The following is a 27,907-nucleotide window of genomic DNA, read 5'->3' on the forward strand; positions in this document are numbered from 1 at the left end:
TCAACTTCTTATCCACTTCCCTTTTAATTTGTAATTTTAACTTGGACAACAATACTGGCTATAGTCTAAGGAATATGTAGATCCATCTCGATGAAATTCACAATCTTCCGAAAACTTTTAAACCCCTTTATACTAGCACTTTACCAAATGTCAATGTTTATCAAGATCTATGAATGACTATGCAATCTAACATGCCAGTGTAATTGATTTTAAAGGATTGGATCCACAGATTGCTCAGTTAAAATACTATATATAGAGTACACTTTATATAGTATTTACTTGTATATATATTCATATGTATGTATGTATGTATGTATGTATGTATGTATGTATGTATGTATGTATGTGTGTGTGTGTGTGTATATATCTGTATATGTATACAGAAAAACTTGTCTAAACCAAACAAATTTTAATTGTGTCTATTTGCGAGTGACTGAGATCCATGTTTAGAATAGACAGTGTTCCAGTTTAGATGGTTCAGCTTAAGCACAGTACAAAGCATGGGGTTTGTATGGTAGGCTCAGTATTGCCAACAAATTCAAACAAAATTACTGTTAGGTCCATTCTTTTATTCTTACAGTGTAGGTTTGTAACCCAGCCACCAGTCAATTGTGGTCACCCTGGAATGCCTGTTTTTACCATGATTTTTTTTTAATTCCATCTAATTTTGTCACTTTTAAATTTTTTTTAAAAATCACCAGTTATCTTCTCTTCTATTACTAATTTCAATTTACTAATGTTACTTTTCCTTTTAGGTGATGTCGAAGAATTGTCACAATTAGAAGATCTAGGTGAGTTGTTATTAGCAATCACACCAATACTTGGCATGTTTACTGCATTGCTGAGATACATTGTTAGATGGTAGTGCCTTCCAGCCCTTCTCAAAGGGTTAGTATATACAACCTGGTAACAATATATCTCAACAGTGGAATAAACATGCTAACAAATATTAAATTTGAGTAGCTTTACTGCTGATTCCTTTATTTATGCTGGATAATTGTCATTCTTGTCAATTTTTTTTACCACCGCATATTGCCACATGTCTGTTCATTCACTTATTCTTGTACTTTATATACTTTGCAGGCAATGTTACCAGTAACACTCCATCACAAGATCCACCAGTTATCCCAGCTCCCAATCCACCGACCCAACTTGTAAATGCCACTAATATAGGTGAGTAATGTCTCTATCAACACATCAATTGAGCCAACACAAACTAATTTATAATATCAATATTTTATTAACAATACCAAGTTCTAATTGGATCAAGGAAAACAGCTCCATTTGTCAGTTTCAATAGAAAAATATACACAATCGGTGATTCATCTAATACAGATCTGAAATCAGTTGCCTCTTTTCTTTCAACAGATATAGATGACTTGCTACTAGGTATCGGGAATGGTACATACACTATCACAGGCAATGATACAGGTAAGTTAACACTATTCACAATAATTCAGTAAAAATGTATACTAAGTTTGCAAGTATTGCACGATTGGATACAAACTAATCAAAGTGAGCCATACATTGTACAATTATGTCATTGTTCATTTATTGTGTCAAAATATTTTGCCTGTATACCTAAAACTTCTTTTGTCATTGCTTTGTTTTAGATGACTTAGAACGCCCACTAGATGACTGTCCCAGTATATGTCAGCCCTTTCCTACAATTAATGAAGATGATCTTGGTAAGTATAAAGATTGTTCCTTATTGCACACTCAAATTAATAGCCCCATTTGTTTGAAAAGTATATTGTCAACATTGTAGAAGTCCACTGTCTCATTTTGAAACATTTCTTACATTTTTGGTATTGTACATACAAAAGTACTTGTATACAGTAAACATTGTAGAAGTCCACTCTCGTTTTTTAAACATTTTCCTACATTTTTGGTATTGGTAATATCCAGACCCATCATAATCAATTCATATAAATGGCAAAAATATATCATGTGACAATAGCAATTTCTTTTCAAATTTACAGTAACACTAACTCAAACCAGCAGTACACCAAATGTTTCCGAAATTGAGCCGGCATCACTCTCCATGTCAGTGATTGCAGTAAGCAATGAACAGAGGACAAGGAAGAATACAAGAGCACAGAACAAACCAGATGAAAATGGTAGGTTTACATTTCACATATCAAAATTAGTACAGTTGTAAGCTTGGCCTGATATTGAATAACTTGTAGTGAAACATTAATCTGATGAAGTATAAAGATTTGGATAATCACTGAATATTGTCACATAATACTCAAATATCTATACACAGTTATTACGGTACTATTTGTATTCTATGAATAATTAATTGTTGAAACCATTTTTCAGTTTAAAATAATGTTAATTTAACATTGTTTTACAGAACCAAGACGATCCAAGCGACCAAGGAAGAACAACCCAAGATTTTCATCATAATTCATGATAATGATATGTATTTTGTTTCATTTCTGACACTTTTCATATGTACATTAAGTTAATAAATAATTTTACACTTTTGATAATAAGGTCTGTAATGGTCATTTCTCTAAAATCCTGTCCTAGTTAAACAGTATGTGGTTTCTCACACCTAGAAGATGGAAATTTAACATGACACATGAAACAAACTGCTTACAGTCTCAAATCTACATAACACAATTTCCACTTTCCCTGTTCATTACTGCTAAAAATAATGATACATGAAACATAAAATTATCTGGCAGCATGTACGAAACTTGAGCTTTAATTCTTGCTAAGTCAGCATTGCTTTGTTCACAGACTTGAGAGTTTAACTTATTTATGTCAGCATTATATTTGTACACGTTCATGTTGTAACCAGAAGAACACCTACAACAAAAGACAGGAAAGTCATTAGCAGTGGATACAGTAGTTGAGTTGTGGGTTTCTCGATGAAAAAATAATAATATTGAGTGCTCTTACATAAGCAACACATTGAGTAAAACAGGTTTAGTTATATTAAAATATGAACATCTATACACCATTCAAATGTTTTTAAGTCTTTCTTAGCATGAAATTAGTAACATATGCTACATGCAATCCAGCTATTATAGTGTCAAACAAAACACCTAGGATATGATTTACCCTGTATGATTCTTCCAGTGAAGTCGGTCAACAAGAAACAGTGTGTTTTTGAAAAACTCGGGCTCCCTGCAAGAAACCAAAGAAATTGAAATGTTACCATATGCAATCTGTAGACGAATCACTTTGTCCCGATTTCAACTTCACCCATTCAACTTGTCCCAATTTCAACTCTCTGATTGTTCAATGTTTGCATCTTATATATTTACATCAGCCAAGAATTGTGGTTCATTTCCTAGAAATCTTCTGATGCAAGTAGGTTTTCTATAGCAACTATAACGGGTTGTAAATTTTTGCTCATTCCATTTAGTGTACATTGGATATGCAACAGCTTAGTTTAATCTCAATTCACTCTTGTATGCATCATCAGAGCTAAGTAAACCACTGTATAAGATATTAAATAATTTGGAATTGACTCAAATGGATATTATTATGTGTATCATATTTAATATATATTAATAATAAATATATTCAGAAGCTATAAAGGAACCGCCTTAATTTTGAAACAAATTGGTCATTTAACTGACAAAGCCCACTAGAGGATATATTGGCCATCACCAAAAAAAAAAATTGAAATGCCAAAAATATGGGTAGGTCGGGCCCATTGAACAGATTTTTTTATTTTTTCTGGCCTAACAAAATATTAGACAAAATTACATCCAGATACATGGGAGAGAATTTCAAAGTTTACATTAATTTTAGACTCACCGGTTTAAGGAATACTGATGCAGCTTACAACAATTGTCATATATTATAATCTGTGGCGCGGTTGGGAATCTTGTCATGATGATCGAAAATGGAACTGCTGGGGATTCCACTTGTTTCATCAGTTGAAATCCATAGCAGACTTTATGGGGACAGCAGACTGTGAAGATTCCTGGGGACAATGTGGGATGGCCGCCATGAAATTTACGACAACCACTTTCAACTTGACTTGTTTTGTCCAGTTTGTACCTGCCTTTGCTGTAAAGGAAAAAAAAGATGACACAAATAAGTATTTTATCCTTAGTTGCAAGTGTATGTGATACTGTAATCACATCAAAGCCTACATGTTATGTGTGATTTTAATGTAACTTCAACAATGTCTGTCACTGTTTTAGCAAGTGAACAGACAAAGTTGGAAACCAATTCTAGTAATCTAACAATATCTATGTAAACATTAATTGTTATTGTTATTTAATATTTTGACTAATCAGCTGTAATAGGAAATAAATCATGAAAACTTACCCTCTAATATGTGGAAGCGATGGGAAAAAGGACAGGCTATCATTGGAAGACACTGATGGATATTGTCTGTTGTTATCTTGTGACACATAACACTGCTTTGCTCTGATCAGGATATCGAACAACAGTTGTCGTGCTTGGATTGGTACTTGCTGACTTCTAGATGCTATTGCAACCAAGAACTTGAAGATGAGTGGTGCATCATGCTGTAGGCTCTTTAGTTTTGCAGAATTACTAACATTGAATATATTGAGACCTCGAATTACTTCCTTAATGATATTTCTAGCAATTGAATTTGAGGGTATCTGTATCAAGGAACAAACTGGCGAATTCTTTGCAATATCAGAAAAAAATGATGAAAACTGTTGTGGTGCTTTGAGAAGTGTTCCATTTGTTGAGATCAGCAACAGTACACTGACTAGAGACTGCAAATGTTCATACTGTTTCAGTAAGTGGATAAGGTGGGTAAAGTCTTCTGAAGATAAGGGAACAGTAGAAGTTTGATCTGCAAACTTTAAAAGTAGTTTTCTGGCCTTGGCATGTGGTATGTAGACTCTGTCTTCATGTTTACTTCCGACCATAGCAGGATATTCATCAGTGGCAGTTGAATCTTCTTCAGAGAGAAACTGTTTAAGGAGAACCTTGTTAACTCCAAGGCTAGTACCATCACAAATAATGACAGGTGGTGTTTCCCCACATTTGACACAGGTGAAGGAATCTGTGTAGTTTATACTGAGAAGCCGACTGTATCCATTCCATGCTATTCGTAGCTTGTGTAAAGGAAGAGGTACAGTTGTGGAATAAGTGGCGTGTAATTTCACATATGCCCTGTAAAAAGACATGAAACAAAAGTATTACAAATCATGCATATCCACAATAAAAACATAATGACTTTTAAAGAGTATTTTAATTGGTAGAATGTTACCCTTATCATAAAATTAATAGCAAGAGTGCAATTTCCAATATTTTCTTGGTATTGGCGTGGTCTGTGTTCTATATTTAGAATTGATCACATACAGTATAACAGGTTAAGTTTGTAAACCCTATGCTGACGAATGTTGTATCTAGCTAGCTACAGTGTAACAATGGATACATCCTGTGGAATAGTTCAGAAAAATTATGGCGAAATCTGTCCCCCAAAATGATACCAATAATCACTCTGGTTCATAGATTAAATAGAAATCAAAGCTCCATACCTGTGAAATGTAGCAAGTGGGTTTCTTCCCTCACACATGAGATGCAGGTAAGACTGGAGGAGGCTGTGATGGATGATGTCTTTGTTGTTTAAATTAAACAGCAGATCATCTCTACCATCATAATACAGTTTACAAGCACAGGTACCAACACTTGGTCTATAGAACACTGAAAGACAAAATAACATAGTACGATTAACACCTTACAGGGTATACAAGTTTGCAAATTTGAATTGGCCACATCAGTAGAAAATGAACAGTTACTGAAATGTAAACTTCCATATAAATATCACTGGGACACAGACAAATTTCTGATGAGAATTGTGGCTACGAGAGTCACAATATTACAAATAAAAATTGTAATAATGTAAATAGCAGAACAATTTGAACCCACATTATAGAATTGAAAACAAGAGTGAAATTTTCATTATTTAAAGTTTCTGAATGCAAACTGTCTATAATTACAAACTGTAATATCATGGTAGTTTTTATTTAAAGCTCACCTTTAATGTTTTGACTTCCAATATTTCCCTTGGTTGTCTTCAATGAAAAACTTTCAAAATATATAGTAGCTTCCCCTACACACCATTTATGCTCTACTGCATCTCCATCATCCCATTTGTTACCATGGCAACACAATGCATAGGGTCCATCATCTGCTGGCATTTCAGGAATGAGTACAGGTGGTATAGAAATCTGTGAACAAATTAATAAAATATTACTAAGTCAAAATTCACTGAGCACTACCATAATAGGTATTGTTATACTAACAAGTCAAACATTTAGTCAGGCCATGTCTATTAACAAAATATAATAAACAACACAAAATGAACTCACCTCACCACTCCTTAGCTGATCAAAATTCTCCTTTGCTTCATCTGGAAGACTGTATGGAATTGGTTTATAGGACATGCATGAAAATGTACTGGTACTTGAAGCAGCAGACTCATCATCTTCTGGAATGGTTCTGCTGTGCTGCTGGGACCAGGTCCTGTACACTTCCACATGGTCACATGATGACCTACCAAATCTACAGCTTGTGCAGCAGAGTTGTCTTGCTTTGTTTCTGTGTACAACAGACAAAACATGAACATCTCTGTTGATGGTAACTGCAGCGAGGAAAGGATCCTCCGTAAGCTGATCCACAACAATTTGAGATTCATCTAATGGTTGTTGAGTAACAACTGGATGTGGTGTATAAATGGCATTGACTGCTTTGGCATGGAGGCAATAGTTTGACTCTTCATCCTTGATAAATCTACGAAAGTTACAGTCACTACTGCTGGATGGACGAGTGGCCTGTAGTCTCTCCTCATTTTGCATACCCATCTTGCATGAACATGTCAAAAGACGAGTCTGCAACGTGTTTTCAGCATTGTGAAATAGCAAAGTCCTTTTTACTATGCAATACTGAGACTTGAGTTTAGCTGAAGAAGGGTCACAGTCTGCAACAACATAGACATCACCAGATGAGAGCTCCCATGTCATCTTGTGTCTTTTCAGCTGATATAAGTATGCAGAATCAATATCGACATCCATTGAACCAGAACTTGATGATGTGCTAGAAGAGAATAAATGATTTAAGACCATAATAAGTTATAATGTTATCTTACAATTTCTATCCACAAGTTACCAGTTTGTCCAGTACTCCGCGAAGCATTTAGGCACCAATATTTGATTGACATCTACGGTAATGATGACTCAGATTTTCACAAAACCCCTTTGGTCTCTACTTACGATTTTTCAGACAGATTGGTGTGCATTTGAAAAAGTTGAACATGAGCTGAGCGAAGTTTAGTTGTCATAAAATAATGTTGCAAAGTTTATTCAAGTTTTTCTGACATGAGCACAGTAGTACTGACTGTGGTGAGTGTCTTTGGAACACATATCGCTGACCTGTTGATAGCATTTCCATGAAAGCCACTACCCAATTTTTGATAATCTGTCTTACAATGGATAGCACTAGTGCATATATGCCAAAAGTAAGGAATTTTGTAGGAAAACAAAATTCTTTACATAAATTTTGCCAAATAATGCATAATATGGTGATTTAGGTTACCATGGCAACAGATGTTCCTAAAATGATAACTATTTTTGAACTCAACATAACAAACTACCCAACATAGGGTGGTCAATATGCAAATAAACTATGTTATAATTAAATTTATCAAGTTATTTTCCAGATATGTAATGTTTAACCAAAACAACATTTTTAGTCTACTGTTTCAATGGAAACAGCTGTCCTATTTTAGTTAATTTGTGTTACAACAGATAGCCCCCATCTCATACATGTCAAAAACAGGGAAACATTTTCATTTTTCCATGTTTTATGTCAAATTTTGGAAAAATCATCCACATATTATGGTGATTTTGGTTACCATAGAAACGGATGTTATTTAAACACACTCTAAATTCCAGTGAAATCTTCAAATGTCTATCCTTGTTTATTAATTATCTAATTATTCAAAGACATAATTATAGGCTCTAAGATACAAGATTGTACGTTCACTAGGTTAACTTCTTCATATGCAATTGCACAGTAATATTGTATATAAGTTGTCCTCGTCATGAGTTGGTACAAACAACTTCTACACATGTTACAAGGAGAGCTTCGGTATACTCCTGAAATGGGACGTGGTGTGTGCCTATGCACTTCAACAAGTGTGTGTTCTCTGATGATGGACCATGGATCATATGAATTACTGAGAACAACTCGTACTACAACTGTTGAGCACGGAACAGAGCGAAAACTCAAAAAATTCAAAATGTCAATTCGGATAGTGGAACAGTGTAGTGACACTGATAGCTGTTCTCAAGTCTACGAATGACGGTAGGCTACACCAAAGTGTCATGATTGAGTTCCAAGCGCGTATCCGTCAAGACGTGAGCTACGTGAAGTCAAATCACGGTAAAGCCTACAATATAACCCTAAAACCACATTACAAAACAGCATTTATAAACTTATCTCAAGGAACTTCGTACCGTCCTTGTACAAGTTGTAGCATTTTCAAGAAAAGTATTCACAGATGGCGTGGCATCGGCGGCCATTTTGAATCGTCCCGTACGGATATACGCACACACTACTCTCTCAAACTTTCATCAATAGTAGTAGGATGTTGTTCAGAAATAAAACATGCATTCATGCCATGGTGTTCAGATTCGAAGTCGAACACTTACCATTGCCACGCAATACTACGTATAACAATATGGCCCGTATAAACGATCGTGCACATCGGTGTGTTGACTTGTGTTCGGGCCAAACCAACGCATATCGGGCAGGAAACGAAGGGTGAACCCCGTGCAAATATTCACATGGTGAACTTTGTTTTAAACATTGAAATACACTTACCATTTTATTCTCTTTGTATCTCCACGATTGGTATTTTCAACTTTTCGCTTTCGGCTCGTTCTTAGAATTTCGTGTGCTGACAATTCCGCTATAAGTCGCTTCTTTCTGTACTCCATGACGTGACGTGACGTTCACAACATTGACACGAGATGCTGTTATTTACGCGAGTGACAGTTTTTATAGTCCCACTAGCACTCTCAGATTGATTCGCATTTACTGTTTATGGGCACGTTGAGAGTCCCAAATACGGTCTCAGATTCACTCTCATTCACTGTTTACAACCCCTCTGAGAGTCTCAAAAACATTCGCAAAAACGGTCGCACTCAGTGTTTACTTCAAAATGAGAGTCTCTGTTGTAGTCGCATTCACCCAGTTGAAGGGGTCATACATACCTGAACCATGACTGTGTCTGAATCACTCCAACCATGACTGTGTCTGAATCATTCCAACCATGACTGTGTCTGAATCATTCCAACCATGACTGTGTCTGAATCATTCCAACCATGACTGTGTCCAATCATTCCAACCATGACTGTGTCTGAATCATTCCAACCATGACTGTGTCTGAATCATTCCAACCATGACTGTGTCTGAATCATTCCAACCATGACTGTGTCTGAATCATTCCAACCATGACTGTGTCTGAATCATTCCAACCATGACTGTGTCCGAATCATTCCAACCATGACTGTGTCTGAATCATTCCAACCATGACTGTGTTCGAATCATTCCAACCATGACTGTGTCCAAATCATTCCAACCATGACTGTGTCTGAATCATTCCAACCATGACTGTGTTCGAATCATTCCAACCATGACTGTGTCCAAATCATTCCAACCATGACTGTGTCTGAATCATTCCAACCATGACTGTGTCCGAATCATTCCAACCATGACTGTGTTCGAATCATTCCAACCATGATTGTGTCTGAATCATTCCAACCATGACTGTGTCCGAATCATTCCAACCATGACTGTGTTCGAATCATTCCAACCATGATTGTGTCTGAATCATTCCAACCATGACTGTGTCCGAATCATTCCAACCGTGACTGTGTCTGAATCATTCCAACCATGACTGTGTTCGAATCATTCCAACCATGATTGTGTCTGAATCATTCCAACCATGACTCTGTCCGAATCATTCCAACCATGACTGTGTTCGAATCATTCCAACCATGATTGTGTCTGAATCATTCCAACCATGACTGTGTCCAAATCATTCCAACCATGACTGTGTTCGAATCATTCCAACCATGATTGTGTCTGAATCATTCCAACCATGACTGTGTCCGAATCATTCCAACCATGATTGTGTCCGAATCATTCCAACCATGACTGTGTCTGAATCATTCCAACCATGACTGTGTCCAAATCATTCCAACCATGACTGTGTCTGAATCATTCCAACCATGACTGTGTCTGAATCATTCCAACTGTATGAATAGGGATCTTGTAGGACATGGAATTATATTTGTAGGATTTGGTGTGTGCTTGCTTGTAACACAGACTATACATGTACATGTATGCTTGTCAGTGAGGACCAGGTGAGAGTTCAATGACAGGTCTGTGATAGAGGGTAATGAATGTACAGTGCTTTCAACACTATTTCCTTTACAGGAAGACAGGTATATGATATAAATATATACATTGTCACTATGTTTTATATTGATTGATTGATTGATTAATTGTCTGTCTGTCTGTCTGTCTGTCTAGCAACAATTAAATGCAGCCAACAGTGAAGCTTCCCAAGTGAGTGTTCTACCTCAACTACCATTGCCATTTATAGATAAAACAACAATAAGGGTATTGTTAGGAAGTGCCATTTCAGTCAAACTGCCAGGTAAGTATCAAGTTTGTGTAACTTGCTAACTCTATGTCACATACCATTACCAGTTGCAGATAGTCAAACTACCAGCTAGTAGTATCAAGTTTGTGTAACTCACTAACTCTTTGTCCAGTACCATTACCAGTTACAGATACCGGTAGTCAAATTACCAGCTAAGTATCAAGTTTGTGTAACTCACTAACTCTTACAATTACCAGTTACAGATAGTCAAATTACCAGCTAAGTATCAAGTTTGTGTAACTCACTAACTCTTTGCCAGATACAATTACTAGTTACAGATAGTCAAATTACCAGCTAAGTATCAAGTTTGTGTAACGCACTAACTCTTTGTCCAGTACCATTACCAGTTACAGATTGTTAAGATGCTTGTCTGTCTGTATGTGCATGTGTAGTTGTAGGTATAATACAAATCAAAATAATGAAAAAGATTATTCCCTAGGGAACTTGCAAATCCGCCATGTTGAATGTTGCATCATGGGAAATGTGATAATAAATACTATTAAGTCAATTAGCATTGTTTATAACCAGGGATGATCAATTCATAGTCACCCTGAGCTTTGTGGGAGGTTAATTTTATCAGTAGCTCCAGATTAGGTATTACGATAACCACAGATAATCACATAGTCCTTTTCATCTGAGCATTCTCAGTTTGGATTGCAAGTTCCCTGTTGCCATGGTATTTTGTAGACAAGTATCTTAGTTTATTATGATTGAATAACATAAATTTGTTGTACTATAATGCCATTGGTGCTAGTTTCTAACATAACATATCTGATGACACAACATGACATAACATCACACTATATATTTGTTTTGACAGCTGGGAAAATTGCTGCCACATCTGTTAGTTTTGAGAGTGGATATACAAGTGAAGACTATGAGAAATGGAAGGACTTAGAGGACTTGGCTGTCAAAGTGTCCAGTCGACTTTATTCCCTGCCATATAACTATAAACCTACAGTGCAATTGTTTTCACAGAGTACCACTAACAGTCAAAATCCAGTAGCAGTTATAGCAGGTGAGTGGATTAAAGAATATAACAGAGCCCCATGTCACATGATTGTGAGTGTGGCGTACTCTGCATACACACGAGTGTTTGCAGTGTTCTCTGTAGCTGTGTTTTCATGAGTGTAGTGAGTGAAGGTACAGCAGAAGACACTGCAAGCAAGAGTGCAAATACCCTTGAGTACCTACACTGGAACTCACATGTCTTGGCGTTCTGTTATTATTACATATGTTTATCCGAAACAACAAATTTTCCTTTAACATGGTACAGTGTGATCATGCAACAATGAACGATCACGCCCTCATGTGCATATCTCATACAGATATGCATTAAAAACACTGCTGTGCAAATACTCCTTGTATGTGGTGCATGTAGCAGTGAAAGTAATCTCCGGTACATATGTAATAATGTCTGATTGTTATATGCCTTGTACAACTCTGCTAATCTGCTAATTTATTTTAATAAGATAGAAACTAAGATAGACACTAAGATAGACACAAAGTAAAACTATTGTCGCAACATGTTGATACAACAGTGATAAGATATTGAATGGACATTGGTGGTTTAATTATAGTTTCAGTATGGAGGCGTCTCTGAAAGCTAGTCTTTTTTTAAGTGGCCACACACCTACAAATGTAGCAGTCCATAGGACGACACAGGCAGTGTTTTATTGATAAAGTTCTATGAACCTGTAGTGTACTGTTTTGGGACTTTCAATGTTAAGACGATTAGGTTTGTACAAGAGTAATGCTATCACTCACTTGTGTAATCTACTACATTGAAGAAAAATAGTTTAAATTGGTGTCTATCTCAGTAAACTGAAGCCTTGATTACCAGGTGTTATACTATGCAGATTTTCTACAGTACATTGACACAACAGGCCCTAGCAACCATGACCATAGCCTTAGCATACCCAAAGTCCTGTATATTTTGGTAAGATAACAACAATGTTGGGTAGGCAAGTGAATAAACTTTCAAAAAATTATTCATTCATTTTGACTTCATGTGGTGCAGTGTACTCGGCCGTGGCATTCAGTTTGTTTATGTCAATATGAGACAATAACCACTACCGGTATTCACTGTCATTATGTATGATGACTGAATGATTCACAAGATACATCAGAACATATCCACTAAAATACCTGTTGCTTTGATTGACAGAACCAATAACCATTGAAGTGGAGTTTGTGAATCCTCTCAAGATTCCATTGGTGTTGACTGATTTATCATTAATTTGGAAGTTCCTCCCAATGAGATACCTAGTGTGTAATGACGAGAACCCAGAACATCAATCTACAATGATATCTAATGAAGGCAATAGTGGGGCTAAGGTAAGTCAACCCAGAACATCAATCTACAATGATATCTAATGAAGGCAATAGTGGGGCTAAGGTAAGTCAACCCAGAACATCAATCTACAATGAAGGCAATAGTGGGGCTAAGGTAAGTCAACCCAGAACATCAATCTACAATGAAGGCAATAGTGGGGCTAAGGTAAGTCAACCCAGAACATCAATCTACAATGATATCTAATGAAGGCAATAGTGGGGCTAAGGTAAGTCAACCCAGAACATCAATCTACAATGAAGGCAATAGTGGGGCTAAGGTAAGTCAACCCAGAACATCAATCTACAATGAAGGCAATAGTGGGGCTAAGGTAAGTCAACCCAGAACATCAATCTACAATGAAGGCAATAGTGGGGCTAAGGTAAGTCAACCCAGAACATCAATCTACAATGAAGGCAATAGTGGGGCTAAGGTAAGTCAACCCAGAACATCAATCTACAATGAAGGCAATAGTGGGGCTAAGGTAAGTCAACCCAGAACATCAATCTACAATGATATCTAATGAAGGCAATAGTGGGGCTAAGGTAAGTCAACTCAGAACATCAATCTACAATGATATCTAATGAAGGCAATAGTGGGGCTAAGGTAAGTCAACCCAGAACATCAATCTACAATGAAGGCAATAGTGGGGCTCAGGTAAGTCAACCCAGAACATCAATCTACAATGATATCTAATGAAGGCAATAGTGGGGCTCAGGTAAGTCAACCCAGAACATAGTGTTGATGTAGGTTTAAGAGGCCACAGTACTGGCCAAATTTGCAGGCTCAAATTTGTGATAATTGGCCTTCATCTTACACCTACTCTGATGTGGTCAAAATTATTTTACAAAAGATATTGGGAAGGGACACAAAGACTGTCTGTTTACCACCCAGGCACTGCAATTTGTCACAGCCACCACACACTTCAATTGTCACAGCACTTCAATTTGTCACAGCCACCAGGCACTTCAATTTGTCACAGCCATCAGGCACTTCAATTTGTCACAGCCACCACTACAGGCACTTCAATTTGTCACAGCCACCAGGCACTTCAATTTGTCACAGCCACCACTGCAGGCACTTCAATTTGTCACAGCCACCACTGCAGGCACTTCAATTTGTCACAGCCACCACTGCAGGCACTTCAGTTTGTCACAGCCACCAGGCACTTCAATTTGTCATAGCCACCAGGCACTTCAATTTGTCACAGCCACCAGGCACTTCAATTTGTCACAGCCACCAGGCACTTCAATTGGTCACAGCCACCAGGCACTTCAATTTGTCACAGCCATCAGGCACTTCAATTAGTCACAGCCACCAGGCACTTAAATTTGTCACAGCCATCAGGCACTTCAATTAGTCACAGCCACCAGGCACTTCAATTTGTCACAGCCATCAGGCACTTCAATTTGTCACAGCCACCAGGCACTTCAATTTGTCACAGCCATCAGGCACTTCAATTTGTCACAGCCACCAGGCACTTCAATTTGTCACAGCCATCAGGCACTTCAATTTGTCACAGCCACCAGGCACTTCAATTTGTCACAGCCATCAGGCACTTCAATTTGTCACAGCCATCAGGCACTTCAATTTGTCACAGCCACCAGACACTTCAATTTGTTAATAAATGACTATTTCCTCCAAAAAATGTTTGTGTCATTTGCCACAATCCATGATGCAATATGCATGATAAAGAAACTATGATGGTAAATTGGCGATACAATACACTTGATAAAGAAACTATGATGGTAAATTGGCGATACAATACACTTGATAAAGAAACTATGATGGTAAATTGGCAATACACCATGCTTGATAAAGAAACTATACTAAATGTACATTACTGGCCAAGACTGATCTTGTGAATGCATTTAGACACATTCTGGTTGGGACAAGAAGACTGAACTGTTAGTTTTGCCATGGTATTTCATTCACTGATCCTGTAACAACACAATTTACAACTACAATAAATATTTAACATGCAATGTCATGCTAACCAACTCGTCTTTCTTTTAATATAGATGTCATTGGCAGACACTGTGATTGACACTCAGGTGATTCCACAGTTTGTTCTCAGTGGAAGTGAAAAGAAAAGTGTAAGTTTCCTTGTTATTAACAACTCTAAACAATTTTAGACTCCCCACCCCCCATCTGTCCATCCTTACATGATCCTCTGACCTCAATCTTCAAATGTCCATAATACATTCACTTTTCCATCCATCATTCCTTCCTTGTGTGTTCTCTGTCTATCTCTGCCATACACCAACTGATTTGAACCAAACCTTGTTTGAAAGTAACACACTATCATCTCTGCAATGTAAGTTTTACTGTTGAAAACTGGAATTATCGATTTTGGAAAGCATGCAGGGATAGATTTTTGAAACGCTACAAGGATGGGTTTTTGGAAACTACAAGGATAGGTTTTGGAAACTCTGCAAGGATCAGTTTTGGAAACAATGCAGGGATAGGTTTTGGAAACTCTGCAAGGATCAGTTTTGGAAACAATGCAAGGATCAGTTTTGGAAACAATGCAAGGATGGTTTAGGAAACTCTTCAAGGATAGGTTTTGGAAACGTTGATGTATTTTTATTTTTTATGCTCAGGTCCAGTTAACAGTAACACCGCACCAAACAGGAGAGTTGTACATGATGGGTGTGGCATACAGTCTTGGTACCACACCACCACCAAACAATCAAGTACTAGGTACAGCTGATTCCAACAAGGAAAATCTGACCAACAGTCCACAGTTGATGAGAAACATGCCAAAGAAAGCCAGCTATGTCAGTGGAATTTCAGTACGTGGTAAACAGGACTTAGATGTACAGGGTCCAAGGCTGAACACTTCTAAAACAGAGAAAGCCAGTATTGTATATGGACCTGATCGAAGATTAGACCCCATTATTTCACCTCCAATGCCACTCTTGCAGGTAAATGTCAAAGTTCATATTTCACCTCCATTGATATTGACACTCTGGAAGGCCAGACCTCAATTTGAATCTTTACAAAGTATGATTTTCCAATATTAAATAAAGCATTTTATTCTTTCCCCATTAGGTCACATTCAACAAATTCCCAGTATCATTACTGTGTGGAGAAGTCCAACTTACAACTGTGGAATTCACTAATATTGGCAAGTGTGCTTTAAACAAACTGTATGTATCGTCCAAGAATCCTGAACTCTTTACATTTGGATTGATAAACTCACAACATACAAATCAACAAGTGTACAGGACTTTATCTAAGCAGGAGTACAAACAAAATAATTCATGTCACTTGTCTGAGTTGTCGTATGTGACAGAAATCAGTTTGCCAGATAAAGAATTAGAACCAGGTGGCAGTGTTAGTTTACCAATGTGGATTAGGGGTCCAGAGACTAGTGGTAGACATGAACTCAATATGTTGTTCTATTATGAACCTGTTGAAGAAAATGCCATCATGAGGTAAGAAGTCTATTTATAGTTCCAACAATTAGACAGTTAGATATAGTTACCATTGAATGATGAAATAGAATCGAATGCAGTGTTTTGAAATTGAGATGAAAATCAACACCCAGAATTTCTAGCCCCAAATAGATGAAATCTAGGGGCTGTAGTACTACATTGGACCTGTCTGTCTGTATCTCAAACATACTTAGGCTAATTTCAACAATGTCAGTTGCTAAGCACATCACTTCGTTTTGTGACCTTTGCGATAACACCCAAATGACAGCCGTTTTTGTTGTTTTTCTCATTAATACTACAGGCATAATAGACAAACTTTATTGAAGTGTCAATACCCATATTATCAATAGCGAGCTCTTTGTGCTGATAACTTGACTTTTGACCTTGACCTTCATCTTCAAGGTCAATTAGACATAAAGTGTGACAGTTTCAAAACTTCACATTTTGCCCACTAACTATCAAAGCTTAACAGAGACCTCATTTAAGTATCAACACCCATGTTGTATTATCCACAATGAACTTTCTAGTGACAATTTAGCCTTTAACTGAAAATAAAAAGATGTATTGGAAATAATGGCAGTTATGAAACTATTCATCAAGCAGAGGCTTAAAGAGCTCACAAATTAATTCTTGTGAGGTGACATATAGAATCTGAACAGAGAAAGGGTACTAGACAAAGGCAATTTGAACATTGCTTGTGTAAGCGGACCCTCCATTTACAAATGATGGTGATCGTTTTGACAACAATCGTCATGGGTGAGTCAATAGAGAGATCAATTTGGGTCATTCATTGTAGTACTGACCTCTACATGGACATGATCAATCTGTGGGATGAGCAAGAATAGATGAAAAATATAACTTGGTGTAACCTGCTACAATAGCTTGGGTTTGTGATACAATAATGCAAGTGTGTGTACAATGTCAATCTATATGACTTCACCCCTGCTTTGATTTGGATCAAACTAATTCACTCCAGTATGATTGTGTTCATACCAGGCCTAACTGATTGCTGTCTTATTCATTCAAATTACTTGATTCAAATCTTAACCACCAGTGTCCACCCTGGGTAGGCTTAAATCCAGATCAGTTAATTTGAATTTGATATAAATTAACCACAAGTGGGGACAGGTGAATCACTGTTGATTTGAATTAGATTGTATAATGGGACAGGGTTAATGAAACTTGTTTTGCTGCTAACAGACATAAAGTACCACATCACAATGTGTGTACCATTTGGCCAGTTTAACAACACGATACTCAATTATATATGTGCATTATTTTTGTCTGATAACAGACACAGGGTGCTACATCACACTGCAAGGATACAAACCAGCAATTCTATCAGTTTGAAAGCTGTAGCCAAGAGGGGAGATGGTGTCCTACAAGAATCTAATCAGTTCTCAGAGTCAGATGATACACTGTTGGTGTCATTGGAAGTTGAGAATATGAATCAGGTATGTGGATCAAATGTTAATATTTGTTGTACTTTAGGTGCAAAAAATAATTGTATTTCTGATAACATGCCCTTAGAAAATGGACATGGTAAAGTGTCTGTCCGTGTGTGTGTGTGTGTGTGTGTGTGTGTGTGTGTGTGTGTGTGTGTGTGTGTGTGTGTGTGTGTGTGTGTGTGTGTGTGCGCGCGCATGCGCGCGCGCGCGTGTGTGTGTGTGTGTGTGTGTGTGTGTGTGTGTGTGTGTGTGTGTGCGTGCGTGCGTGCATGTGTGCGTGCATGCGCACATTTGTGTGTGTGTAAACGCTTACAGTCAACAGTGGCTAGACCACTTTGGTGGGTATATTACTTTTTGTGCCTAGTTGGGAAATTGTTGGAAAGCAAAATGATCACACCACAGATGAGTAATTTGGGTAAAAAGATGTGGCCCACAACTAAAAACTACTACGTGTAGATATATTGGTTTGAACTTTGATGGACTGGGATGTTTCTTTGGATGTGTAGGTCAAGATTTAGTCAGAACATGATTTACCCAATCAGTGGTATGCAAATTATGTCCAAATCTGTAAAATTTGCTCAAAAAATTATATCTTAAGAACTACAAGGTGGATGGGGCTGCACTTTGGTGGGAATGTTTCTATAGGTGTTATTCCATAGACGTTGTTTAAGACACATCAAGTATGCCTTGAACAGCATATTTGTCAATATATAGACATAGTTTAATACTACTAATTAATTTGTATGTTATACAGGTACATGATGCTGCCATCACAGAGTTCAGTATAGAACAAGTGTCCTGTGCCAGTAGACAATGGTCACTGTCACATCTGACAACATGCCAAACATCAGGTACAGTATTTCAAATTAAAGTATTCCAAAGTAGTCATCTCATACTGTACTCTAGTATATGTGGTTTTATATTGACAAACTACCACTCAGTGTAGTTACTATTTATGACAGTACTAATGATACAATATAGTTCTTTTTATCTCAAACTACTACTGCTTTGTATTCAACTCCATACAACATTATGCTGTACTGGATTCAGGTACTATACAAATCTTTGAAATGATTTCTTGATAGATTTCTTGATTCTCTCTTTCTATCAACAATAACAGTTTTTTTATTGGAAATTCTCAATTTGCCCTCAAGGTAGATAAGGGTTGTTATGTTATGTAGATCCTTTAGATATAAGGAGTATGGTAAAATGATTTGGCAGCTGGTAGACATACACAGTAGATGGTATTCTCAGGGTCAGTGTGTCTGAATGACTCTCCAGCATGTTGTTTGCAGACATCTTCAATTGTGTTTGAGTATCATTGGCCCACTGTGGGTGTCACATGACTGGGTATCACTGGCTCATTTTAATTATGTGAAGCGTCATATCACAGGAATGTCATTGGCCAACTGTGGTTGTAAAATGGCTAGAGTATCATTGGCCATCTGTGGTTGTCACATCACTGGAGTATCATTGGCCAACTGTGGTTGTAAAATGGCTAGAGTATCATTGGCCATCTGTGGTTGTCACATCACTGGAGTATCATTGGCCAAATTTAAACATGGATATCACATGTCTGGAGTATCGTTGGCCCACTGTGGGTGTCAAACAACAGGAATATCATTGGCTCACTTTAATCATGTGGTTGGCACATGACTGGGGTATCACTGGCTCATTTAAATCACGTGGGCGTCATATCACTGGAGTATCATTGGCCTACTGTGGTTGTCACATCACTGGAGTATCATTGGCCAAATTTAAATGTGGATATCACATGACTGGAGTATCATTGGCCCACTGTGCGTCTCACACAACTGGAATATCATTGGCTCACTTTAATCATGTGGTTGTCACATGACTGGCTTATCATTGGCCCAATTTATTCATGTTTTTAGTCACATGACTGGAGTATCATTGGCCCACTTATGGGTCTAACATGACTTATCAATGCATACTTAAATTGTGCACCATTTAAACTTCAGTGTAGAAAAATTAAAAGACTTCTTACTAATAACTGTTAAAAATAGCAGCACTGTAAATTGATGAAATCTTGTTTTATCTTCAGATATCAAAATCAATCCAAGAGAGGCATGTCATATGTGTATGAAGGCACAGAAATGTCAAGAAGACAGACAAGGTAATAACATAATGATCAATTAACAGTAACATACCATGGCCAGAAAGCTGAACTACAACCAAGATCAGGGTTGTATAGAAAGTTTAGTCTACACAACATTGTTATAATTGTCATGTTTTCCCCTATGAGTATACCACTTAGTGGAACTGACATTGAAAACAGTTTTCACATATAAATAATTGTGAGACAAGTAAGTTATAGTGTATAGTGTATAACTAATAAGTTACCCAACCTTTACAAGGTTATTGTGTTTGGTAAACAGATCATGAGTGGAGATTTGATATCAACATTTGGTTTGACTAAAATATAAAATGATATCACCTTCACAATGTTGCAATAACAGTCTCAGCAAAATACTAGAGACTCAATAAAGTCGGTGCCCCGACACTAACTGAGAAGCGTTTTCAAAGGGAAAAACTAAAGGTTGTCTCAATTATAACAATGTTGCATAAACTAAACTTTCCATACAGCCCTGATCTTGGTTGTATCAACAACAAGTTGAGCTTTTAACCAGTTTTACAGTGTACAGCCCATAATGGTCTCCTGTTGTGAGTTTGAATTAAACCAGTGACCTGTTGCGTGTGTGTTCTTTCCTATCTCTGCATTTCTTGTTGTCTCTCCCCCATCCTATACATCATCTGCTTTCATGACAAGCACCAGTGTAACACCTCAGTAGCAGAAATCTTACCTACATACTGATGAGAACGTGAATTAATAGGTTTTGTTTGTGTTGGTAACACTTGCAAGAACATCACAGACATACACACTGGAAATGCCATAATGGCTCTATCAGTCAGCTGTTTTTCTCATCCACACATTAATCTTAAGTCTTACCTTGGCCTTTAATGGAAAAGGGTAGTTAAGTATAGTAATCACGGAAGTCAGATTGTAAATGTACTGCTTAAAAGTAATATTTTGTTGTGTTTTAATGTACAGGTGATATTGGTGAAGAAGTGATCTTTACAAATGTTGTGTTCAATAAAGAACACATAGTAAGTATGTTATTATGTTATATGCTTTCATCTCCCTTCTGTGTAGTCTGACTTGAGCTCTTTCAAATTGTCACATCCTGTCTGTGGTACATGCATTTATTTGACAATCTATGTAAGAGTACCTCTATAATTAATTTATATACCATCCAACAGGCATTGCCCAATTACAGGAGCAGTATTTAGTGTTAGTATAGCAGGAAACCTAATGGTCCTAGACTGAATTTAAGATTCAATGTTGTGTACACTACTTTGATCACTAGTTACAAATGGGGGATATGAGGTTATAAATAGGAGTGCTAACAATGACAAATGTTTCAGTGTATTATATAATAATAATAATGGTAATAAATGAAAAGGAGAGTTGTAAGCAAAGCTCATGGTGCAGATTTATGGTTGATGGTTGACAAAGTAATACTGTGTTTAAATTCACAGATTGACAGCTGTAGTACGCCATGTTCAGACTTCTATTTCTGGTCTAAAGGTCTGCCACCATCTGCTGCCATATTGCTACAAGCCAAGAGTACAGGGAGTACACCCAAAGATATACTAACCCCAGATACTGAAACAGATACAAGTCTGTCTATGGAAGACACCAAGTCTCAGCTGGAGTCAGCAGTAGAAATTGGCTTAACATTGATTGTTCTCTGGAAGGTTAGTTTAGGGACAATTGCACAATGTCACACAAGCTCAAAAAAATGAACTTTGTTTGCTTAGGGTGACAGGGTCAGGCATCAGTGTGATTCCTGAACTTCATTTTCTTGCATCTAGCCAAATTTTGAAAATTTTCAAGCCTTCAATGATGAAAGGTTGTGTATTTACTACTGAGATGTTGATAAGTTATTGCTAATGTGATATACAAACATGTACAGTGCTGGTTTTCTGGTTAGTATTTTAATCTGTTTATCATGTTTTTTACAGTGTTTTGATTGTAGTTGTTTGACTGCTGTATACCATATTTAAATGTGTCGTTCCACTTGTGAACGTTCATTTAGGGAGAGGGTTTGGCCTAAAAAAGTGAAGTTTGATTATTGAGCTTGTTTGACATTGTAAGATCCCCCCTTACTTGTCTAAAACTGCATATATATAAATTAAATATATATAAACCAGAAAACTTTCGGAAATTCTATTCCACTTTGGAAAGATATCTTTTTTCTTACATGTCACTGTCAAGTCAAGTCAAGGTTGATAACAGTTAACAGTGGAAACATTTACATGTACTTGTTTTACTTATTGGTAGGCATTTGTTGTGGTAGATGATGGTAGTTGTCAAATTATCACTGGTCAGCACCATGTACCTGTCAATATCTTAGAGCATCAAGAGTCGTCTCTACCAGTCACCAAGGTATGTAATATCTACCAGTCACCAAGGTATGTAATATCTACCAATAGTATGCATGGACAATGGTACAGGCAGCCATATTGCTAAAATTAGTCAATAAACTGATGAGAAGTAGAAATGTAACCATTTCACATAATTTGATAAATTGATAGTAAGTGTTGTAAGTATGTAAGTGTTGACTTTGAGAGGAGTGGTCATGTCTGTACAGTATGTAAGTGTTGACTTTGAGAAGCGTACTTAAGATTATAGTCAAGGTCAGTAACATGTATAATATGTGTTGTATTTGTAGTCGTTGGAACAAGAGCCACCGATCAAATTTATAAGGCAGCCTGATACTGAGAAGGATGATGTAACCAGTATCCACACATTGACACAACTCATCAAATACAGTATTGAGTTTAAAGAGATGAATGATCATCATTTCAAAAAATCAAGGTTAGTATTCAAAATGTTTTTGATAATGTCAGTGCATGCCTTTTTGAAATTTGCCAAAAGCCAAATCACACAGTCTCACGATTTATTTAATTAATCAGTCACACAGTCTCACGATTTATTTAATTAATCAGTCAGTGCAATATCTTCACTATAGCCCTTCTCTCCTCCACTGTGCTACACACTCAGTCAGTGCAATATCTTCACTATAGCCCTTTTCTCCTCCACTGTGCTACACACTCAGTCAGAGCAATATCTTCACTATAGCCCTTCTGTCCTCCACTGTGCTACACACTTTCAGTGCAATATCTTCACTATAGCCCTTCTCTCCTCCACTGTGCTACACACTGAGTCAGTGCAATATCTTCACTATAGCCCTTCTCTCCTCCACTGTGCTACACACTGAGTCAGTGCAATATCTTCACTATAGCCCTTCTCTCCTCCACTGTGCTACACACTGAGTCAGTGCAATATCTTCACTATAGCCCTTCTCTCCTCTACTGTGCTACACACTCAGTCAGAGCAATATCTTCACTATAGCCCTTCTCTCCTCCACTGTGCTACACACTCGGTCAGTGCAATATCTTCACTATAGCCCTTCTCTCCTCCACTGTGCTACACACTGAGTCAGTGCAATATCTTCACTATAGCCCTTCTCTCCTCCACTGTGCTACACACTCAGACAGTGCAATATCTTCACTATAGCCCTTTTCTCCTCCACTGTGCTACACACTCAGTCAGTGCAATATCTTCACTATAACCCTTCTCTCCTCCACTGTGTTACACACTCAGTCAGTGCAATATCTTCACTATAGCCCTTCTCTCCTCCACTGTGCTACACACTCAGACAGTGCAATATCTTCACTATAGCCCTTCTCTCCTCCACTGTGCTACACACTCAGTCAGTGCAATATCTTCACTATAGCCCTTCTCTCCTCCACTGTGCTACACACTCAGTCAGTGCAATATCTTCACTATAGCCCTTCTCTCCTCCACTGTGCTACACACTCAGGCAGTGCAATACCTTCACTATAGCCCTTCTCTCCTCCACTGTGCTACACACTCAGTCAGTGCAATATCTTCACTATAGCCCTTCTCTCCTCCACTGTGCTACACACTGAGTCAGTGCAATATCTTCACTATAGCCCTTCTCTCCTCCACTGTGCTACACACTCAGTCAGTGCAATATCTTCACTATAGCCCTTCTCTCCTCCACTGTGCTACACACTCAGTCAGTGCAATATCTTCACTATAGCCCTTCTCTCCTCCACTGTGCTACACACTCGGTCAGTGCAATATCTTCACTATAGCCCTTCTCTCCTCCACTGTGCTACACACTGAGTCAGTGCAATATCTTCACTATAGCCATTCTCTCCTCCACTGTGCTACACACTGAGTCAGTGCAATATCTTCACTATAGCCCTTCTCTCCTCCACTGTGCTACACACTCAGTCAATGCAATATCTTCACTATAGCCCTTCTCTCCTCTACTGTGCTACACACTCAGTCAGTGCAATATCTTCACTATAGCCCTTCTCTCCTCCACTGTGCTACACACTCAGTCAGTGCAATATCTTCACTATAGCCCTTCTCTCCTCCACTGTGCTACACACTCGGTCAGTGCAATATCTTCACTATAGCCCTTCTCTCCTCCACTGTGCTACACACTCGGTCAGTGCAATATCTTCACTATAGCCCTTCTCTCCTCCACTGTGCTACACACTGAGTCAGTGCAATATCTTCACTATAGCCCTTCTCTCCTCCACTGTGCTACACACTGAGTCAGTGCAATATCTTCACTATAGCCCTTCTCTCCTCCACTGTGCTACACACTCAGTCAATGCAATATCTTCACTATAGCCCTTCTCTCCTCTACTGTGCTACACACTCAGTCAGTGCAATATCTTCACTATAGCCCTTCTCTCCTCCACTGTGCTACACACTCAGTCAGTGCAATATCTTCACTATAGCCCTTCTCTCCTCCACTGTGCTACACACTCAGGCAGTGCAATACCTTCACTATAGCCCTTTTCTCCTCCACTGTGCTACACACTCAGTCAGTGCAATATCTTCACTATAGCCCTTCTCTCCTCCACTGTGCTACACACTGAGTCAGTGCAATATCTTCACTATAGCCCTTCTCTCCTCCACTGTGCTACACACTCAGTCAGTGCAATATCTTCACTATAGCCCTTCTCTCCTCCACTGTGCTACACACTCAGTCAGTGCAATATCTTCACTATAGCCCTTCTCTCCTCTACTGTGCTACACACTCAGTCAGTGCAATATCTTCACTATAGCCCTTCTCTCCTCCACTGTGCTACACACTCAGTCAGTGCAATATCTTCACTATAGCCCTTCTCTCCTCCACTGTGCTACACACTCAGTCAGTGCAATATCTTCACTATAGCCCTTCTCTCCTCCACTGTGCTACACACTCAGTCAGTGCAATATCTTCACTATAGCCCTTCTCTCCTCTACTGTGCTACACACTCAGTCAGTGCAATATCTTCACTATAGCCCTTCTCTCCTCCACTGTGCTACACACTCAGTCAGTGTAATATCTTCACTATAGCCCTTCTCTCCTCCACTGTGCTACACACTCGGTCAGTGCAATATCTTCACTATAGCCCTTCTCTCCTCCACTGTGCTACACACTCAGTCAGTGCAATATCTTCACTATAGCCCTTCTCTCCTCTACTGTGCTACACACTCAGTCAGTGCAATATCTTCACTATAGCCCTTCTCTCCTCCACTGTGCTACACACTCGGTCAGTGCAATATCTTCACTATAGCCCTTCTCTCCTCCACTGTGCTACACACTCAGTCAGTGCAATATCTTCACTATAGCCCTTCTCTCCTCTACTGTGCTACACACTCAGTCAGTGCAATATCTTCACTATAGCCCTTCTCTCCTCCACTGTGCTACACACTCAGTCAGAGCAATATCTTCACTATAGCCCTTCTCTCCTCCACTGTGCTACACACTCAGTCAGTGCAATATCTTCACTATAGTCCTTCTCTCCTCCACTGTGCTACACACTCAGTCAATGCAATATCTTCACTATAGTCCTTCTCTCCTCCACTGTGCTACACACTCAGTCAGTGCAATATCTTCACTATAGCCCTTCTCTCCTCCACTGTGCTACACACTCAGTCAGTGCAATATCTTCACTATAGCCCTTCTCTCCTCCACTGTGCTACACACTCAGTCAGTGCAATATCTTCACTATAGCCCTTCTGTCCTCCACTGTGCTACACACTCAGTCAGTGCAATATCTTCACTATAGCCCTTCTCTCCTCCACTGTGCTACACACTGAGTCAGTGCAATATCTTCACTATAGCCCTTCTCTCCTCCACTGTGCTACACACTGAGTCAGTGCAATATCTTCACTATAGCCCTTCTCTCCTCCACTGTGCTACACACTCAGTCAATGCAATATCTTCACTATAGCCCTTCTCTCCTCTACTGTGCTACACACTCAGTCAGTGCAATATCTTCACTATAGCCCTTCTCTCCTCCACTGTGCTACACACTCAGTCAGTGCAATATCTTCACTATAGCCCTTCTCTCCTCCACTGTGCTACACACTCAGTCAGTGCAATATCTTCACTATAGCCCTTCTCTCGTACAGTAACCATTACCTACCATGTGTCTCATTGGATAACCTACATTGTTGTGATCACATAGCCAGTTTGTCATTTTAATGCCAATAATATTTATTCTGTCTCTATGTCTACAGATTATGTAAATTACCAGTGAAGCTTCATTTACATAACTGTAGTGAATCCAGTCTTGAGGTAGTTGTTAACCTATTAAATGGTAATCCTTATGATAGGTGAGTAAAATCACTTTATTTACAACATTTCCTGCAGACAATGCATGTATATGATAGGTGAGTTAAATTAGTGATAAATATGTATGTTTACTCACTACATTCACTGGTTACAAGTTCACTTTCTGGGACAAACATTGTAGTTGAACATCTTAAAGAGAAAGAGCATGTTTCTATCCATGGCCATGGACATGCCTTTAAATGACCTTTGCATGGTTCGAATTTTTAATGTCAAAGGTCACAAAGTACAGCCACTCATTTCAATGAAGCTAAGTGACATAGATGAATGGATATTCATATGTAGATGTTCAGCACTCAATGCTTTGAGATTACAGCGGAGTTTGATGAAGTTAAAAACAGATCTTTTATGTAGTGTAGTGGGTCTTGTACAAGGACTTGCAGTGTTTTAGCCTTGGCAATTTTTGTGAAAGGGTTTAATACCATGACACACTTAACACTCAATACTGCTTTCTTTAGTTGGACCCCGCTTGTGTGTATAAACTTACAACTTAGATAACTGATACATTTCATTTCATTTCATTTTGTTATTTTCAGTAATGTAGCAGACTTGACCAGTACAGAGATTGCTAATTATTATACTACCAACCTAGCTGTTACCTCAACAGACTTCAGCTGGATTGGTCAAACTGCATTCCAAGTGATTTTATCACCATTAGAAAACCATAGCATAGAATTGATGGCAGCAGTCTGTAAACAGGGACTCTATAACATTAGTGATATCAATGTCAGTGTTATCAAACCTCATATCCCAGACAGTAGGGAAGGCAGAAGGAAAGGAAGCCAAGCATTGGATTTGGACAGTGTTCTACAGGAACAACCAACACAACTCATCAAGCAACGACAGAGTGGACCGTTTCTTATTATTGTCAACGATATTTCCTCATAGTGTAGTGTACATGTAATCTACATGCAGGAAATGGGATAATTAGGGATGGCAAGATTAAAAGGAAAGGGAATGCAGGGGATGGGATAATTAGGGATGGGAAGATTGAAAGGAAAGAACACCTTGTGAATTTACTACGTTTGATAAAAACTTGGATGGTTAACTAGATAAAATGTGTTGTGTTTGTTCACTAGTACGGAGTTGGCATTAATTCAGACTTAGGTAGAGTGACATACTTGGTAGGTAACTTTTATTAAACATATTGTTGACTTGTATTATTATACACTTACAATAACTGTAGACACAGTTGACAGCATATGTACACTTACAATAACTGTAGACACAGTTGACAGCATATG

General features: G+C 38.2%; 2 protein-coding genes across 3 annotated transcripts in view; one reads left to right on the forward strand and one right to left on the reverse strand.

Moving 5' to 3' along the window:
- Positions 1-27,551, forward strand: part of LOC144437449 (trafficking protein particle complex subunit 8-like) — a 49,721-nt gene extending 22,170 nt beyond the window's left edge. Inside the window, exons 15-29 of the mRNA XM_078126391.1 lie at positions 10,555-10,681; positions 11,508-11,705; positions 12,855-13,024; positions 15,041-15,115; positions 15,623-15,946; positions 16,074-16,459; positions 17,754-17,913; positions 18,662-18,758; positions 19,973-20,044; positions 20,981-21,036; positions 21,469-21,687; positions 22,274-22,378; positions 22,665-22,810; positions 26,552-26,647; positions 27,200-27,551. Of these exons, the coding sequence (XP_077982517.1) occupies positions 10,555-10,681; positions 11,508-11,705; positions 12,855-13,024; positions 15,041-15,115; positions 15,623-15,946; positions 16,074-16,459; positions 17,754-17,913; positions 18,662-18,758; positions 19,973-20,044; positions 20,981-21,036; positions 21,469-21,687; positions 22,274-22,378; positions 22,665-22,810; positions 26,552-26,647; positions 27,200-27,551 (2,583 nt within the window). The remainder of the gene's footprint in view (positions 1-10,554; positions 10,682-11,507; positions 11,706-12,854; positions 13,025-15,040; positions 15,116-15,622; positions 15,947-16,073; positions 16,460-17,753; positions 17,914-18,661; positions 18,759-19,972; positions 20,045-20,980; positions 21,037-21,468; positions 21,688-22,273; positions 22,379-22,664; positions 22,811-26,551; positions 26,648-27,199) is intronic.
- Positions 1,284-8,988, reverse strand: LOC144437451 (uncharacterized). 2 transcript variants are annotated; one of them, XM_078126392.1, is made up of 8 exons: positions 8,839-8,988; positions 6,327-7,050; positions 5,993-6,185; positions 5,493-5,658; positions 4,300-5,124; positions 3,781-4,035; positions 3,076-3,141; positions 1,284-2,820 (listed from the first exon to the last, which is right to left on the reverse strand). In XM_078126392.1, the coding sequence occupies exons 1-8, from the start codon at positions 8,952-8,954 to the stop codon at positions 2,619-2,621; spliced, it is 2,547 nt and encodes an 848-aa protein (XP_077982518.1). In that variant the 5' UTR covers positions 8,955-8,988; the 3' UTR covers positions 1,284-2,618. The 2 variants fall into 2 exon arrangements, with proteins under 2 accessions (XP_077982518.1, XP_077982519.1); XM_078126393.1 differs by lacking the exon at positions 8,839-8,988 and adding an exon at positions 8,667-8,791.
- Positions 27,552-27,907: the final 356 nt, after the last annotated feature.

Source organism: Glandiceps talaboti, chromosome 7 (assembly GCF_964340395.1).
Source record: "Glandiceps talaboti chromosome 7, keGlaTala1.1, whole genome shotgun sequence".
Lineage (NCBI taxonomy): Eukaryota > Metazoa > Hemichordata > Enteropneusta > Spengelidae > Glandiceps > Glandiceps talaboti.

Excerpts from the sequence above, each read along its gene's own strand:
- LOC144437451 (XM_078126392.1), bottom strand. The coding sequence starts at position 8,954 with ATGGAGTACAGAAAGAAGCGACTTATAGCGGAATTGTCAGCACACGAA. Across the intron at positions 5,659-5,992 it reads TGGAAGTCAAAACATTAAAG|TGTTCTATAGACCAAGTGTT; the intron begins GTGAGCTTTAAA and ends TTTGTCTTTCAG. Across the intron at positions 2,821-3,075 it reads CACTGGAAGAATCATACAGG|GTGTTCTTCTGGTTACAACA; the intron begins GTAAATCATATC and ends CTTTTGTTGTAG.